The 18,530-nt window shown below is 45.9% G+C and overlaps 1 protein-coding gene across 1 annotated transcript in view; it reads left to right on the top strand.

Moving 5' to 3' along the window:
- ccdc88b (coiled-coil domain containing 88B) overlaps positions 1-18,530 on the top strand; it is a gene marked incomplete at its 5' end in the record, with an annotated part of 241,720 nt that overhangs the window by 216,273 nt on the left and 6,917 nt on the right. Inside the window, one exon of the mRNA XM_084332063.1 lies at positions 17,924-18,031. Within this exon, the coding sequence (XP_084188189.1) occupies positions 17,924-18,031 (108 nt within the window). The remainder of the gene's footprint in view (positions 1-17,923; positions 18,032-18,530) is intronic.

The following is an 18,530-nucleotide window of genomic DNA, read 5'->3' on the forward strand; positions in this document are numbered from 1 at the left end:
GTATACGTGGCATGGGGTCTAGCTGCGGTCCTGGGGGTCTGCACGGCATGAACCGGAGGGGCTGAGGGGCTGGATCAGGATCACTGTCGGTCTTCCAGGGCGTCTGATCTCCTGCCTGATCTCCTGCCTGATCTCCTGCCTGGGCTGGACGTCTTGGCCTGGCCTGGGTTGTCCTGCGTCGGACTGGAGCAGGCTGCTCATCATGTCTGCACATAAATGGCACACACATTGTACATATAAGACACTGCTCATACAACACACACACACTGTATATACACTCAATATTCCATTCTGTATATATTGCGTACAAAGTCTGCCCTCCTTCCATGTCTCACAGAACTGGTTGAAGGCAGAGCTTCTGCTCCTTCTGCTCCTTCCTCCTCACTGTAGAAAACAATAAAAAGCACATTATTTTCAACATTCAACAAGGAATCTCTTGATGCACACTTACCATGTACACTTATCATGTACATTCACCATGTACACTTATCATGTACATTTATAATGTACACTTGTCATTTACATTCATCATGTACACTTGTAATGTACATTCATCATGTACACTTAGCATTTACACTTAGCATGTACACTTGTCATGTACATTCATCATGTACACTTAGCATGTACACTTGTCATGTACATTCATCATGTACACTTATCATGTACACTTGTCATGTACATTCATCATGTACATTCATCATGTACACTTATCATGTGCATTCATCATGTGCACTTATCATGTGAAAGCCTTTCTTTGCCTTTCCCAACAAGTTTGACAAAAACAAAAGCAATCAAAGTCCAAAATAAGTGTCTTTACCTTTCATTGTCGTCATGATCAGTGGACCTTTCGTCACCATCACCAACAAACGATGGATCATCAACGTCGTCATCATGATCAGAACCATCTGAAGATACTTCTTCATCTGTATCCTCACCTAATAGATCTCTCATGTCCTGATCTCCAGCGTAGAGGGACCTCCACATGGGCACATTGCTAACATGCTGACTTCGACGCATGTTACTGTAGCTCAAACTACTACTACTAAAGTCTACTAATACTACTACTACTACTACTACTACTACTGCTACTACAACTACTACTACTGCTACTACTACTACTACTATTACTGCTACTACTACAACTACTACTACTGCTATACAAGTCGAACTACTAACTATAAACTACAACTACTAAAAAAAACGGTGTTGTCCCACAGAAATTATCTTTTGGACAGATTTTTCGCGCACATGGAGACTTCTTCTACTCTTGCTTTCTGGCAGTAAACTTCCGCCTCCTTCGTCACTTCCTCCCAAACGTTTCCGCTTCATTCTAGCTCAAAAAATGACCAAGATATTGATAAAAATGTAACGCATGTAAAATTATATCTGGCACATTTTACGCGTGCGTAAAAGTTTATTTAGCATCGAATTGAAATGATCCTGGTTCATTCATTTATTGGTTTATCAAGACAATAAAAAGTAGCGTGTAGTTTCAAGGACACGTCATAATGCCACGCCGAAAAAACCCCGGAAATGGACTAAGTTTTCGATACAGAGAGGCACAAACTGATGACGTCACTTCATCACGTCGCCGTGAGCCGCGACCGGGAACCGTTAAGATAATTGAACATCTTGATTTACCGTAAATCCTCAAATATAGGACGGGTCTTCTATTTACCTCAGCTGCAAAGAGCACCAGGCCTTTATTAGAGAGGCTTATATAAGAGGCAGGCCTTAATTTCTAAAAATGACACTCATGGACATAATCCCTTCATTTTCAGACTTTTATTGCATTATTATTATTATAAAAAAAAAAAAAAAAAAGTAAAAAAAAAAAAAAAAATTGGGGGGGCCCTCATCACTAAAGGCCCACGGGCCGCGGCCGTCGTTAATCCGGCCCTGCTCGTCTGCCATAGCGAACGTTAAAATTAGCAAACGAAGTCAACGTTAGCTGACAACCACATATCTAGATATATGACAACGTTAGCTAGCGGCTAGCACTAAAGCTAACGCCAACCAGAGGGAAACTTTGTTATTATTATTATTATTGGTATGACCAGATGGCATTTCGGGACGTGAAACACTTTTATTGTATTGCGTGGTAGAACTTCTACCACTCAATAGAAGACATGTCTAACATAAATAATCTTAACAATCATAAACAACTTACTGGAAAATCCTGCCTGCCACCAAATGACACACTTCTGTGGCCTTTGATATTTACACTCAGCCTACCTGCAGCGCCAGCGCTGTGCGCCACTGTCTGCTCTGCTGGGGGTTGGAGAGGCACTGGATCAAACCATATGGGGGAGCAGGGGGGGGGGTGTCGCAATCTTTGGAAACTTAAAAACTTGCTATTAAGTGTCATTGCGTATTATTAATTTGATTGAAATTACGTAGTTATGGTTAGAAATATATATTGGGGGGGATATATAACATTTTTCATATGATCAAAAAGTGGTGGAGCAAGAGCATAGCTTTGCTCCCCCAAGTTCAATAGTGGGAGAGCATATGCTCCGAGTGCTCTTATGGCCAGGCGTCTATGATTATAGGTACTCATGGAATGTCTCTCGTCCAATCACAATGCTTCTTGGGAATTAATGTTGCATAAAGTCACAATTGATTACTTGATGTATAAAGTCACAATGGGGGGGGGGGCGGGCAAAGAGCCTATCCCCTTAACCTACCCCTTAACCTACTTCTTAACCTGACCGTTAACCTTTTTTTAATTTAATTTCAAACCTTTATTTAAACTTGAAAGGCAACTGTCACATCGATACAGAGTTAAGCAAAAAAGGCATGTAAAATCACACACAATATAAAACCATAACAATAAGACAAGTAAGGATAACAATCAATTAAAACATGTACAACTTGATTGACAAAGGTTGGAGATCAAGGTTTTAAACTCTGCAAAAGAGGGGAGAATCTCAAGCTTTAAAGGAACACGCCAACATTTTGGGAAATTAGCTTATTTGCCATCTACCCTGGAGTTAGACAAGCCGATACATACCCTTTTCTTCTCAAAAGCTCTGTTGCTTTTTGAAAAACCGAGCTTTTGAGGTGATGAAATCACTGCGCCCAGGCAGCAGTGGTTCGGCAAAAAAACGTTCTGAGTATATATCTGCTTAGAAAACGAAAATGTCAAATTTTTTATTTTATTTTCTCCACATGGTACAGTAAATACACAGGTCACAACATGTTTACAGGAAAGTTTTGGAGTTGTATTTGGAGTGTATTTCGTGACTGTTGGAAACTAGGCTACACTGGCACACCTACTTCCAGTGAATGATGCTAAGCTAGGCTGCGGCTGTTCCCTAAGCCTAATGCATGCACAGAGAAGAAAGGGGTATGTATCTGCTTGTCTAACTCCAGGGTAGATGGCAAATAAGCTAATTTCCCAAAAGGTTGGTGTGTTCCTTTAAGGACTGTTGGAGTTAATTCCATGAGCTAGGGGCATTATAGCAAAATGCAGATTTACCCTGTTCCGAGCAAACTTGAGGGACCTTAAAGTGGAGATGAAGCAGTGCGATAAATACATATTCATAGCATCACATTAGTATTTAGATAAGCCACAGAAAAAAATCACGTTATAAAAATAAGCAGTTTCTAAGAAAAAACGATTTGTTATGTGCATTTTTGAAGCATTTATCATTATGGGCGCTGCCATTTTGTTGCTGACGTCATGGGGCTTGTTTGGTGTATACACTGCTGGTTAGCTGCCTATAGTGAATGGGTCAGTCAGTAAATAAAATGTTGCCTACAAAACAACGGGACCGCGGTGGTTCTGTTTGTATTGCTCCTGGCTGTTCAAACTAATTTTACCATGTGAGAGAGAGGAAAGTTGGTTAATTTCCACAAACTACCAGTGAAAAAAACAGTGTTGTTGGCACGTTGGCTCAGGCTGGCTGCACTCAGGCGGCGCGACCAGCCTGTTGGACAGGGAAGGAGGATCTGCAGCTGAAGCCGGACGCAGTTCCCTCAGTCTTCGACAGACAGACCGGCCCCGGCAGTTCAGCGTCGCTGAGCATTCAGCCTGCTGGCTACCTAGATCCACTTCAACCAGCCGAGCGTCGGGAGCTCCAGCAGCTTGTCGATGTGCTAATAGCCTGGAGCCAGCTACCGTTAGCTTGCCGAGGCTCCAGCACACCGACAAGCTGTGTAGCCAGCTACCGTTAGCTTGCCGAGGCTCCAGCACACCGACAAGCTGTGTAGCCAGCTACCGTTCAGCCTGCTGGCTACCTAGATCCACTTCAACCAGCGTCGCGGAGCATTCAGCCTGCTGGCTACACAGCTTGTCGTGTGCTAATAGCCTCGGCAAGCTAACGGTAGCTGGCTACACAGCTTGTCGGTGTGCTAATAGCCTCGGCAAGCTAACGGTAGCTGGCTACACAGCTTGTCGGTGTGCTAATAGCCTCGGCAAGCTAACGGTAGCTGGCTACACAGCTTGTCGGTGTGCTAATAGCCTCGGCAAGCTAACGGTAGCTGGCTACACAGCTTGTCGGTGTGCTGGAGCCTCGGCAAGCTAACGGTAGCTGGCTACACAGCTTGTCGGTGTGCTGGAGCCTCGGCAAGCTAACGGTAGCTGGCTCCAGGCTATTAGCACATCGACAAGCTGCTGGAGCTCCCGACGCTCGGCTGGTTGAAGTGGATCTAGGTAGCCAGCAGGCTGAATGCTCCGCGACGCTGAACTGCCGGGGCCGGTCTGTCTGTCGAAGACTGAGGGAACCGCGTCCGGCTTCAGCTGCAGATCCTCCTTCCCTGTCCAACAGGCTGGTCGCGCCGCCTGAGTGCAGCCAGCCTGAGCCAACGTGCCAACAACACTGTTTTTTTCACTGGTAGTTTGTGGAAATTAACCAACTTTCCTCTCTCTCACATGGTAAAATTAGTTTGAACAGCCAGGAGCAATACAAACAGAACCACCGCGGTCCCGTTGTTTTGTAGGCAACATTTTATTTACTGACTGACCCATTCACTATAGGCAGCTAACCAGCAGTGTATACACCAAACAAGCCCCATGACGTCAGCCATGACGTCAGCAACAAAATGGCGGCGCCCATGTTGAAAACAGGGATATTATATTTGATTTTTCAGACAAATAAGATAGATTTCACATTTGATTATAGAACCCTGTCTTACACAAGGTACACAACAAACAAACTAGGATCACATTGTTCACTGCTTCATCTCCAGCCGGTCACTAGAATGGGTTCCATAGATACCAGAATTCCATTCCAATAATGATGTAGTATAAGGATGGTTAAAGGTCCCATGCATTATAAATGGCCTTTTCCAGTGTTTAGAATTGTTTCCTAGCAATGGGGGATTATATCAATGTGGTCTGTGTCTCTAATTATCATATTGACTCATCAGTCTAGTCTCGAGTTCACGAGATCTTCCCTCACTCAACTACCGGTAAGCCATTCTGATTTGACTGTTTTGCTGACGTGAATAATACTGGTTGTAGTCACCGCCCACAATTCGCTCAACAACAGAGCAGTGAAATTACTTCCTCAAACAGAGTGTGCGACAGACAGCAGAGAACGAGCGAGCGAGAGAGGGAGGGAGAGAGAGATAGAGAGAGAGAGAGAGAGAGAGAGAGAGGGAGAGAGAGGGACCGTGGCGCAGGAGTGTGTGTAAATGTGTGTGCGCCACGGGGATGGGTCTTCTCCCTGCAGTCGGGAGCACTCCATATCACTGTAAAAATATCTTTGCACACTCTCCCACGCGCACGCCTGTATTCCGATCCATGCTATAATATTCACAGAGGTATATATTGTCATTTGAAACAAGTTACCAATGCATTGTCCCGTGGGATTATGCCCCCCTGCAGCGAAATTAATTAGTATCCCCATCAATCTCTCTCTCTGTCTGCCAGTGGCAGACTGTGTGGGTGACTGTCACCCAGCACAAACAGCATGAAATCCTGAGGTCAAACATTTTTGCTTTTGAGTACTTGATTAAAAATATAAAACAATGCATTTTTTTTAAAGAAACTTTACAGATGTGTTCCATAGACTCACAGGAATTGTGTAAAGTTGCCCAAATAGTGCAAGCAATAGCAATGCATGGGACCTTTATTAATGGTTGAGATCACCATAGTCAAGGACTGATAAGAAAACTCGACAACTCTCTTCCTACTAATGAAAGGAAAGCTGGTTCTGTTTCTGTATAGGAAGACAATTTTCTGTCACAACTTGGAAGCAAGGTTGTCCACATGGAATTTAAATGTAAATTTCTCATCGAGAAAGATATTTTACACCAAGATATTTATATTCAGTGACTCTCAATGCTAGAACCAATTATGGTAGATATGTGTAAACCATCATATTCAATATTATTATTATTTTTTTTTATTATCTTTATTCGCTTTATCTGGTCGCGCAGGACCGACAGCTTTTCTTGGCCACGCAGGACCGACAGAGGAGAGAGGGAGAAACGGGAGGAGAAGAGGGGAAGACATGCGGCAAATGGCCACCGGGTCTGGGAAATGAACCCGGGCGACCGCTTCGCGACTCAGCGCGCTATGTGGTGTGCTACTGGAGTGCCCCATATTCAATATTTATGGCTCTAGAAAACAGCATACATTTAGTTTTACTAGCATTAAGAACCAATTTAAGTTTAATAAGAGCCTCCTGGAGGGCAATAAAGGAAAGTTATAAGTTCTCAATGGCCAACTGTACAGAGTCAGCAATACAATACACAACAGTATCATCTGAATACAGATGGGCTTGACAACCATTCAGCGAAGAATGAATGAATGAATGAATGAATGAATGAAAAAGTTTATTTTTGAACATGTATTCTCCATATTCCTCCAAACAAATCACATTATCTAGCTCCGTCAAACAGAACAATCATAATAAAACAATTTAAAAGATTATAAACAAAAAGTCAAGAGCAATGTATTTAGTTAGTTGACATGTTCAAAAAAGGAGTAGGCCTAGAGGGAAGCTAAGCTTATTGATCCCTACCCCCTTACATTTACATTTGTTCCTCCGTTAATTTGACTAGATATAACATAATTTAGTAGATTTACATTATAGAATATACTTTTACTTATAATACAAAAAGAAAAAAACTTGATTCGCTTGACAGCAGTAAATACAACACTACATAACACAATATAATGTTAGGTTATGACTATAACCAAGTTCTGTTAGTATAGCGACGCTCGGCATCACTAGTCTGCACTATCTCGCATATGTGCACGCGCACTGAATAAAGACCACAAATGTACCTTTAATCCCAATATTCGTCTGACCACACCCCTATCAGCTTACCCATATAAGCTGGGGTGGGGCCACCCACTCGCCTCCTTCCCAAGCTTTCGCCACAAGGCGAGGTCAAAGGCTGCAGCGGCGTCGGATGCCGAGGGTCGCTATACTAACAGAACTTGGTTATAGTCATAACCTAACGTTCTGTTTCGTATTCGCTCTCGCTCGGCATCACTAGTCTGCACAAGGGAGGCCGAGCGAGAGCCAACGGCCGACAAATACACCCCGCTGACAGCCCCCCACAACCATCAGAACAGGGAGGGCCGAGCCCCCCCGACCCACCCTAATGGAGGGCACCCCCCCTATTAGGGGCTTCACGGGAGGGCGACGGACCCGACCGTGCGAAGAGGCACTCAAGCAACTCAACGCACAGGGTGAGCAGACCGTGGCTTGACCCCACGACTACACACACGCACAACCCGCATGCCACCCGGGAACGAACGGAGGAACAACCTCGTTACTGCCCCCAGAATCACGGGGTCAAGGGCAAACCCAACCCCGTGGCAAGGCCGTAGCAGCGGAGCGCGAAGGAAGACCCAGACCCACCAAAAGGACTGGACTCCCTGGAATGGGGGCCCGGAGAAGTCCATGATGCCAGCATCAAGACCCCACCAGGTGGGCACGTAGTGCCCCGCCCCCCACATAGCCAGCGTATTCGGACAAAGGCCCCTCAGCCGAGCGGGCCCCGTCCCCCCAATAGTACACCGCCTGGCACACTGACCCTGCAACAGGCAGTCAGCATGGCCGTAAGCACACAAAAAAGGTTAACCAACGGAAGCAGGCAGCGCACCGGGGAAAAACCAGGCAACAGGCTATTAACCCTAGCCTGGAGACTGCGGACGAGACAGGCGCCAGAGGGGACAGCTGAACACAGCCGCCCCGGCGGAAGGAGCGTAAGCTGGCGGTGTTGCATGACCAAGCCTCCATTTAAAAACCCCCACCCAGAGGGGTCGAGGCAGAGAAGGCAGACGTCATGAACGTGCAGGGGCACCCTCAAACGGTGAACCCGGGAGTTGACACTGCTCCAACACACCAGGGAATCAACCACCTTGGTGTTACCCAATGCGGTGGTTGTTCCTATAACCCCTCAAGAAAAAACTCCAAAACACACCTGCGGGTATACACCGGCTATACCGCAGTACAAGTGTTTCAGTTTTCAAAAAAAAAAAAAGGGTTAACCCAGGCCTACGGGTCGACGAAACATTACTTCGGACCGGGCCTGGCGGTACGGGAAGCACAGGGTCACCAGAGGAGGTCAAAAACCACCCCCACAGGCCCCTCTTCGCCATGCGTGAGAGAGGAGCGAAAAAGAATGGAGAACCAGCCCCTAAGCACACCGTACTTGGTATTCCCAGGCGGTCTCCCAACCAAGTACTAACCAGGACCAACCTGTGTAGCGGCCGAGATCCGACGAGATCGAGCGTGTACAGGATGGCATGGCTGTAAGCCATTACGACAGTGCTGAGTAAAAACGTACCCAACCAGGGTCTCCATAGCGCTTAACCCTGTGACACCCGGACCGACCTGGCATTTTTCCCCCTGAAAAAAGCCCAAGTCCCTCAGGGTACCAGAACAGCAGATCTGCATCCCCGGCGGACAACAGGTTCAACTGATCCGGACCAGCGTGACCAGAACCAGTCCCGTGCCCTAACCACGCCGACATGCCTACTCCAGGAGAAGGGCAGATATGCGTGTCGATCTTAACATGAAAAGAAGGCGCCACCCAGACGTTCGGGCGAACCGCGCCTGGTGGCCCACCCCAAGGGCGTGAGACCCCTCTACATATGTTCAGATCCATTCCGTCATCATCCCCCAGACATGAACGAGAATCCGTCGATAACCAACCCAGGTCGTGGGATGTGGTCGTCGGAAGAGGAAAAACCCCCATCTCAGTTGCTTTATAAAAACGCTGTTTTAATCTCAAGCAACCAAGGCGTGCCAGTCAGTCGCCTGTTTACAGCGAGCTAGCACTATACGTGCGTCGGGACACACCCCCATCAATGAACAGGCTATTTAAACCTGTCATTGAATCCCCAAGGCGCCCAGGGGAACGACAAGAGGGGTGTGACACTTCCTAACTCCAACACTTTTTGAATAGAAAAGAAGGAAGCACCAACAGTATGTATCCCAGTCTACACAGCCGGGGGTAAAAAAATTTCACATTTTTACATCCCACCACCCTCCCATAGGAAGGAGACAGGGATCCCCAGAGAGACTTCCCACGCGAGCTGTACAGATTGAAAAGAATATATTGCACCTTGAGCCATGTAAAAAATTGGTTTTAGGGCTCTCCGGGGAAGAGGCACTGAACCCATACACACTCAATAATCGAATTGAATCGAATACATACACAATAGAATAGGACACCTTCTAGAGGGTCCACTCACTTTAACAATCTGAGGAGGAAGGCTCTGTACTCTGATGGAGGCTCCCTCACATGGAAAGGAGGAGTCCGAACTCACAGAAGGCCCGAAAAGGCGCTTGGTGAGGAGGAGCCCTGACCACCCCCCCGAAACAGATCCATCACATGGACCTGACCAGCACACGGAAGTCCTACCAACAGAGACGCGCACGGTGACGTACTCTATGGCGGGGGAATTTCTGCGGTGCACACGCCCAATATACCAGGCCGTGGGACCAGGAAACTCCCTCCCCCCCCCCCCCCCCCGTAACGTGCCCGAACCGCAACGTGACAGGAACCTTGAAGGACAGGGGGTGTACCCCTGACCGACAGAAACAAGGGGGAGAGGAAAGGTTACCAGTTCACCCCTTTACGACCCCACACCCACAAAAAGAGAATATGACACAGTCATAGTCAGCTCCATGAAGCGTTTGACAGCTCCACACAGCGCATGAGCCAACCTGCTATCTGATTTTTACTAAGGAAAAAACACAGAATAGAGAGGGCTCTCTAAGAGCCCCGGTCCAACATACACATGTGCTTCTGTGGCCAGTCCAACCCAGTTGTAGGTCACATGACACACACAACCCATCATCACCTACAAAAAATGGCAAAAAACACTCTACAGAGGAACGCCGTTTTTCATAATGAGAGAATATATAATTCTCGATTAGTATCGGCCACAGGCCTTGCTAAGCACACACGACAGCGACCAAACAATCTTTTCTTTTAGGAAAATAAAGTTTCTCCAGCAGTTTTAGCACAACCTCAGCAATCAAGCTAAGGGTTACATCGCATCCCTACCACACAAAAGACACAATTTAGTGCACAACATGTCTGATAGGAGGATGAAAAAGTCCCCAGGGAACCGGGGGGAAACACAATCCTCTTATTTTACCCTTAATACGGCCAGTTAAAACAGGAAAACCTGTTAATATGTGAACACACTGTTCATTGTCATCACAGGCTGAGAAAAGAACATTCTTTTACTCACTTGTCACTAAGCATAGCTTCATAGGTTAGTTACCTTAGTTGTGAGTACACGGTACATATAAACACCATGATGTTTCTCACACAACAACCAGATCATTTTCACATCTGTAACAACAACCCGATTTGCACGGAGAAGCTAACTGCCAGTGACAAAAACAGTTCACACATAACTCGCGTCGTATCCTAAATGCATTGCAGCAACACACGTTTTGGGAAAACATCGTTATTCACAAAACATTTAGAAAAGTAAAACCAGAAGACGTGTTATAAGGTCTGGTCAAACCTTGTCCTACCCGGAACGTAGATCAGCGAAGTGCAGACTCAAGACCCCGTAGACAACACAGCCGAACCTGTGTTGCTCGAACTGGGCAGCGTCGTCGCTCCAACCAGTCGCTACAGTCCTCTTTGTTGACGCAATCCCCGTCCAGGCTCAGGGCAGGGTCGACGAACATCCCCTGTCAAGGATGACGTCGTAGTCAAGAGTGTAAAACATGTCATAATCAAAGCACGTTCAACAGAGTAGCATTAAGCTAACGGTCGCCCCAACCGTCGGTCGCTATCGCCCCTGCTCGCGAGACGCCGAGCGAACGGCGCACGCGACCAGAGGGAAGCGCGCGGCGGCGCGCGAAGAGCCGGAGCTACCCCGCGCTGGCCTTGTCCGATAGCAGCAAGCTAACGATTCCTAGTGATGCTAGCGCCGCAGCTAACAGCTGACTGGCTAACAGTAGGCCCACCTCTGTAGGCCACGCAGTGATCCCAGCAGGCTAACACCGCAGCTAACAGCTGACTGGCTAACCGTAAGCTAAGCAGCTATCACCTGAACTTTGTACACAATGACATAACACTCACCCAGACAGGCCGCCGTTCTGAAACTCTCCTCACTTTTTTTTTTTTAACTTTGGCCATTCCCCTGGCTCTTTTTAGCGTTTATCGCATTTATTTTGGTCAAGAATGACCGACAGAAACAGGCTGAAGGGGTACAGATGGGGGGGAAGACACTCTGGGAAAGGCACGGCTGCAGTCCGGGATTCGAACTCGCTAAACCCCAGATCCGTGACGAGCACGGTTGTCCCCGGCGCCGAAATAGCGCTTGAGGTACGTGGTGAGCTACTGGAGCTCCCCTCTCTTTCTCCTCACTTTTTAAGCGAAAAGAGAAACAAGATGTCACACAGCTTTACAACGGTGATTTTACCAACACCCGACGGAATCAGCACAATACCAAACTGGCTTGTGTAGCTGACTTGAACATGGATCTGCCGCTATCGCACATCCATGCACATATCTCCTCGTGAAGGAATACTCTCATTTGGATATGAAAGAAGGGGCTTAACACGGGACAGAGAGATATCCACTCGTCCAGAACACACAGGGATCACCAGTGTTAATGGTCGCGGCCCACTAGTTAAACTAAAATGGCTTCAGACCAAGGTCTTCTGTCGTCTAGGAGACTGAACAAAGGACCCTAGCCTGGGGCCGGTTTTCATAAACATTGTCAAGTAGCCCCCATAGCACTAACAGACAAGTGAAGCCTGCCAGCAAACATAACTCACCAGAACCAGGAACCCACCGCGTCTCACAACAGCGGCGCGTCCTACAGCCCAGCTGTGCCTTTACCGCAACCAGCACACAGCAAGGACTGCAGTTGGAAAAGCATGTAGCGGCACGAACTCCCAATACGAAAACCGGTGGAGGATTTTTAGAATGATCATCATCTTCCAGACACTCCAGTACGAAGACAATATCGCCGTATTTTCTCGAAAATAGTGAGAGAGAAAATAAAGATATGATGTCAACGTATCCTTGTTTCCCAAAGCTGCTCCTAATTCTTTCTTCCAGCATGGTGTCAAGTGTGGGGATCTACCGAGGCACTTCTTCCTTGTGGTGAAAGCGAGAAGGAGGCGAGTGGGTGGCCCCACCCCTGCTTATATGGGTAAGCTGATAGGGGTGTGGTCAGACGAATATTGGGATTAAAGGTACATTTGTGGTCTTTATTCAGTGCGCGTGCACATATGCGAGATAGTGCAGACTAGTGATGCCGAGCGAGAGCGAATACGAAACAGAACATAACTTTGTTTATCTGCATTACTCATTTCTGTATTTCTCTAATGTGTATTTTTTAAGCTGCTTTTTAAATTGTGCAATATGTTTACTCAGTTTGATGTATTCAGGTAAATTATTCCACAACTTCATTCCACAAACAGATAAGCACATGCTTTTCAGGTTGTTTAAGATTCCCTCGCCTCTTAAGTTATATTCTCCTTCCCTGTCTCTGAACCATCTTTGAATGTTGCCTGAGATTAGTTTATATCTGGCTTTGTATACAATGAGGGCAGGTCCTAGGTCCATACATTTCAATGTTTGTAGCTTTATAAATAAGTTATTGGTGTGTTCATAATATCCTACATTGTTGACTATTCTTATTGCTTTTTTTTTGCATGGTGCATATTGGCTGTAGAGTGCTTTTGTAGGTATTACCCCACACCTCTGCACAGTAGTTCATATATGGAAGGAAGAGCGTACAGTACAGTGTATACAGTGTTTTTTGGTTTAGAAATGTGTCTTGTCTTATCTTACATAAAATAGCAACACTCCGTGCCAATTTTGTTCGGACATATTTGACTTGAGGTTTCCAGTTGAGTTTGTGGTCTATTATTACACCCAGAAATGTATTCTCAAATACCCTTTCCAGTTTAATATGATCAATCATTAGTTCAACCGGTGTGTTTTCTTGTTTATCACGTTTACCAAATATCATGAATTTGGTTTTCTTTATATTTAATGATAATTTATTTGCATCAAACCACACTTTCAGCTTGGATAGCTCAGCTGCGGCATTCTTTACCAGCTTTTGGAGGTTCTCTCCCTCACAGAAGACATTTGTATTGTCAGCAAAAAATTTAATTTTCAATATTTTAGATTAGATAGTACATAAATGATATAGGTAATGCGTCTAAAATATTGAAATCTTTTATTTTTGAATGAATTAATAGTTTAGGGCCCATAATTGACCCTTACGGCACACCACATATTATGTTTGACTGAGTGGACCTGTACTCCCCCAACTGCACAAACTGTCAGACACAATATCAGATTACTACTTAGATTTAATTACAAGTTCCTACACAAACCCAGATCAGTTTTGGAAGGCAGTTAACTTAAAGAAAAACAAGACCTCTAATTCACAACCCGCTCATATTAGTGTTGACGATTGTGTTATTTGTAGCCAAAACATACATTTGTCTTGCATTTAATAAACACTTTGCAGTTGCTGGGAACCTGTTTGACAGAGAATATATCAGACTTCTTCCTGTTGATGTTAACCTCTTAAAGTGGAAATGAAGCAGTGCGATAAATACATATTCATAGCATCACATTAGTATTTAGATAAGCCACAGAAGAAGTCACGTTATAAAAATAAGCAGTTTCTAAGAAAAAACGATTTGTTGTGTACATTTCTGAAGCATTTAGCATTATGGGCGCGGCCATTTTGTTGCTGACGTCATGCCACTGGTTGGGTTTATACACTGCTGGTTAGCTGCCTATAGTGAATGGGTCAGTCAGTAAATAAAATGTTGCCTACAAAACAACGGGACCGCGGTGGTTCTGTTTGTATTGCTCCTGGCTGTTCAAACTAATTTTACCATGTGAGAGAGAGGAAAGTTGGTTAATTTCCACAAACTACCAGTGAAAAAAACAGTGTTGTTGACATGTTGGCTCGGGCTGGCTGCACTCAGGCGGCGCGACCAGCCTGTTGGACAGGGAAGGAGGATCTGCAGAGAACACTTCATTGCCTCGGATTATGTTGTTGGGGTGGGATGTTTGTCCAGAAGACCACTAATCAGCTGAAGCCGGACGCGGTTCCCTCGGTCTTCGACAGACAGACCGGCGTTAGCTCTCGGGAGCGATCGCTAGCTAGTTGGCACCAGCCGGGGACCGGCGTTAGCAACCGGAGCGTCGCGGAGCATTCAGCCTGCTGGCTACCTAGACCCACTTCAACCAGCGTCGCGGAGCATTCAGCCTGCTGGCTACACAGCTTGTCGGTGTGCTGGAGCCTGGAGCCAGCTACCGTTAGCTTGCAGAGGCTCCAGCACACCGACAAGCTGTGTAGCCAGCTACCGTTAGCTTGCAGAGGCTCCAGCACACCGACAAGCTGTGTAGCCAGCAGGCTGAATGCTCCGCGACGCTGGTTGAAGTGGGTCTAGGTAGCCAGCAGGCTGAATGCTCCGCGACGCTCCGGTTGCTAACGCCGGTCGCCGGCTGGTGCTAACTAGCTAGCCATCGCTCCCGAGAGCTAACGCCGGTCCCCGGCTGGTGCCAACTAGCTAGCGATCGCTCCCGAGAACTAACGCCGGTCTGTCTGTCGAAGACCGAGGGAACCGCGTCCGGCTTCAGCTGATTAGTGGTCTTCTGGACAAACATCCCACCCCAACAACATAATCCGAGGCAATGAAGTGTTCTCTGCAGATCCTCCTTCCCTGTCCAACAGGCTGGTCGCGCCGCCTGAGTGCAGCCAGCCCGAGCCAACATGTCAACAACACTGTTTTTTTCACTGGTAGTTTGTGGAAATTAACCAACTTTCCTCTCTCTCACATGGTAAAATTAGTTTGAACAGCCAGGAGCAATACAAACAGAACCACCGCGGTCCCGTTGTTTTGTAGGCAACATTTTATTTGCTGACTGACCCATTCACTATAGGCAGCTAACCAGAGTGTATACACCCAACCAGCGGTATGACGTCAGCCATGACGTCAGCAACAAAATGGCGGCGCCCATGTTGAAAACAGGGATATTATATTTGATTTTTCAGACAAATAAGATAGATTTCACATTTGATTATAGAACCCTGTCTTACACAAGGTACACAACAAACAAACTAGGATCACATTGCTCACTGCTTCATTTCCACTTTAAGCCCGGAGCCCTATTTTCTGAAAATCCGCCTAAAATAAGTAAATGGAATATTGCTCCACTTCTACAAGGTCCATTTGCATGTTCTTGGTATCTAGGGACATCTATGGACCTCAGTGAATGTATTCCCAGTGTCAGAAATATTGTGTCTATTACTAGGCTTGCTTAAATTGTGATGAAACAAAGGAGACTTTGACAGTGAATAACACCATGCAAAAAATGACCAGACATGAAAAACTGCCACTGAGCTCGTTCAGTACCTTCTTGAGATCACCTGTACAAAAAAAACGAAGGAAACTAATAAAGGGAAGATGATTAAACAGAAGGTTTTGTAGATACAGTACTGAATTCTCCCATCCGGACCAATGCAATTTGAAATATTATTATAGAATATAGAATAGCAGGCTTATAAATGACCTTATTATAGCCAATTCGCACATTTATGGATTGTGCCAAATATTTTTTTTTATCCACTTTTTCTCCCCATTTTCTATTTTTCTCCCATCCCAATTTCGTATTTCCAATTCTTCCCTCCCCTGTCTTGAACGTTGCTAGACTATGCCTCCCACTGGTCGGCTGTAGTGAGGATAGAAGCCTTGCATCACGTGTCCCCTCCGGTACACGAGGATGCAGCCTGTCGCATCTTTTCACCGCAGCAGCTCGAACTCTCAGTGGCGAGGAGTAACGCGTGGGAGGCTCACGCTGCCCCCGATACGTCCTGTTTCCGCCGCACCGGCGTCACCCAACCGACCTGTAGGAGTCGCTGTCCACAACGTCCAATCCCCACCCACCGGCTTTCCCACAGACAAGTGAAGCCTGCCAGCAAACATAACTCACCAGAACCAGGAACCCACCGCGTCTCACAACAGCGGCGCGTCCTACAGCCCAGCTGTGCCTTTACCGCAACCAGCACACAGCAAGGACTGCAGTTGGAAAAGCATGTAGCGGCAACGCAGAGAGCTGGGCTCGATACCAGCATATCCTGCGTTAGTGGCGAGCGCATTGCACACTGCGCCACTCAGCCGCCCTGGATTGTGCCAAATCTTATCTTTCAAATGCCCACATTAAATTTGGATTTAGTATCACCAGGCGTGCATGAGAACAGATAATGAAATCTACTGTATGTACAGTAGGTTTCTTATTCTTGCCAGAGTGCTGCCATTTTGAAACTGATTTCAAATCTGATTGTTGCTAAATGCTCAAAATAGGGGAGACAAACTAACTGCGCTCCAATATATGCCAATAATGTTCAGTTTTGTGGTATATTATCCCGAGTAATAAGAGATATAAAAAGAAAAAATACAGAAGTAATTAGCTTTTTTTTACCTAGAGGCTTCTGGGAAGTGTATTTTTGAAAAATTCGCTCATTAAAAGCTCTGGATGTCCTCTTCAAAATGACTACAATTACTGACAGTAACTTTTTCAAAATGGCCGACTTTCGCGATCACAACAACAGAAAAACTAAAATCGAACTAATAACACTTTAACCTATTGGTAAACTAACGTATTGATGATAATATACATTATAACTGCTGTTGTGACATGGTTATGATGTTTATACTTGAATAAGTTTAAAAAATAAAACTATAATTTTGTCAGACAGTCTGTAGAGCTTGATTTATGACGTGATGTCATTTTGGGACCGGTACTGGTTCCGTCGGGCTTAAGTGGTTCTTGATATAGACACTGATTGTGTAAATCAGGATGGAACATGTATTCATTTGGTCCACAAAAGTCGTGTGAATTCTTTAAAGGCAATGCCACCCGTTTTAAAGAATTCACATAGGAGGTTTATATTCTTGCATTACGTGTCTGAGCCAATATTGAAACCTTGTTTGGGGGTAAATGCTCACGCAATTTTTTTTTAGGCCCACACAATCCGTGCTTCAATGTCTACAGAGCAGCCCCCAGATTTTACATCCAGGTGACATCACAAATTCAAGGTCTCTCTCTCTCTCTCTCTCTCTCTCTCTCTCTCTCTCTCTCTCTCTCTCTCTCTCTCTCTCTCTCTCTCTCTCTCTCTCTCTCTCTCGCTCTCGCTCTCTCTCTCTCTCTTTCTCTCTGATTTCCAGGCTGGCACATGTGCAAACGTTGAGCAAGATGTTCTTTGGCAGTTGAATTTCCCTTTAGAATAATGGCATTTGGGACATACAGTAGTGGCCACCAAGCCATATACCATAACACAATGTCACAAGTTTGAATCCAGTCACACATTCACTTTGTCTAATAAAACAGTTTTGGCTTTCCTACGTTCTGGTGCCTGGTGCCTCACCACCACACGTTGTTCTCCTGCGGTATTTCCATGGTCCTGCTTGGTGAATGAAGACTGTGTTCTGTCCTCCAGGGAGAAGCTCAGTGAGCTACGCAGAGAGAAACAGAAGCTGCTGGAGAAGATCATGGACCAGTACAGAGTCCTGGACCCCAGTATGCCACAATCAGCCTGCAAGACCAAGTACACACACACACACACACACACACACACACACACACACACACACACACACACACACACACACACACACACACACACACACACACACACAACATACACACATCACAACCAGCCTGCAAGACCAAGTACACACGCACACAGACACACACACACACACACAAAAGTGCTGCAAGACCAAGTACACTCACACACACACACAACCAGCCTGCAATACCAATTACACACACAACTACACACTCACACACACAACTACACACTTACACACCCACACATACACATCCATACATACACACACACACACTATACTCGGGTTTTGGCACTCAACGCATGGCGAGATAACCCAACTATAGTCGTGGTTGGCCGTGAATGAGTTAAAAGCCACATCTGAGGGCCTAGCTGTATTTATCTGTTATGTCTGTCCGTCTACATTTTTTTAAATAATTTTTCAATAACAAATATCCATTTGTTGGACAGGGCTGATGTCCATCTCCCCCAAATT

The sequence above is a fragment of the Notolepis coatsorum genome (genome assembly GCF_963971535.1).
Source record: "Notolepis coatsorum genome assembly, chromosome: 16".
NCBI lineage: Eukaryota > Metazoa > Chordata > Actinopteri > Aulopiformes > Paralepididae > Notolepis > Notolepis coatsorum.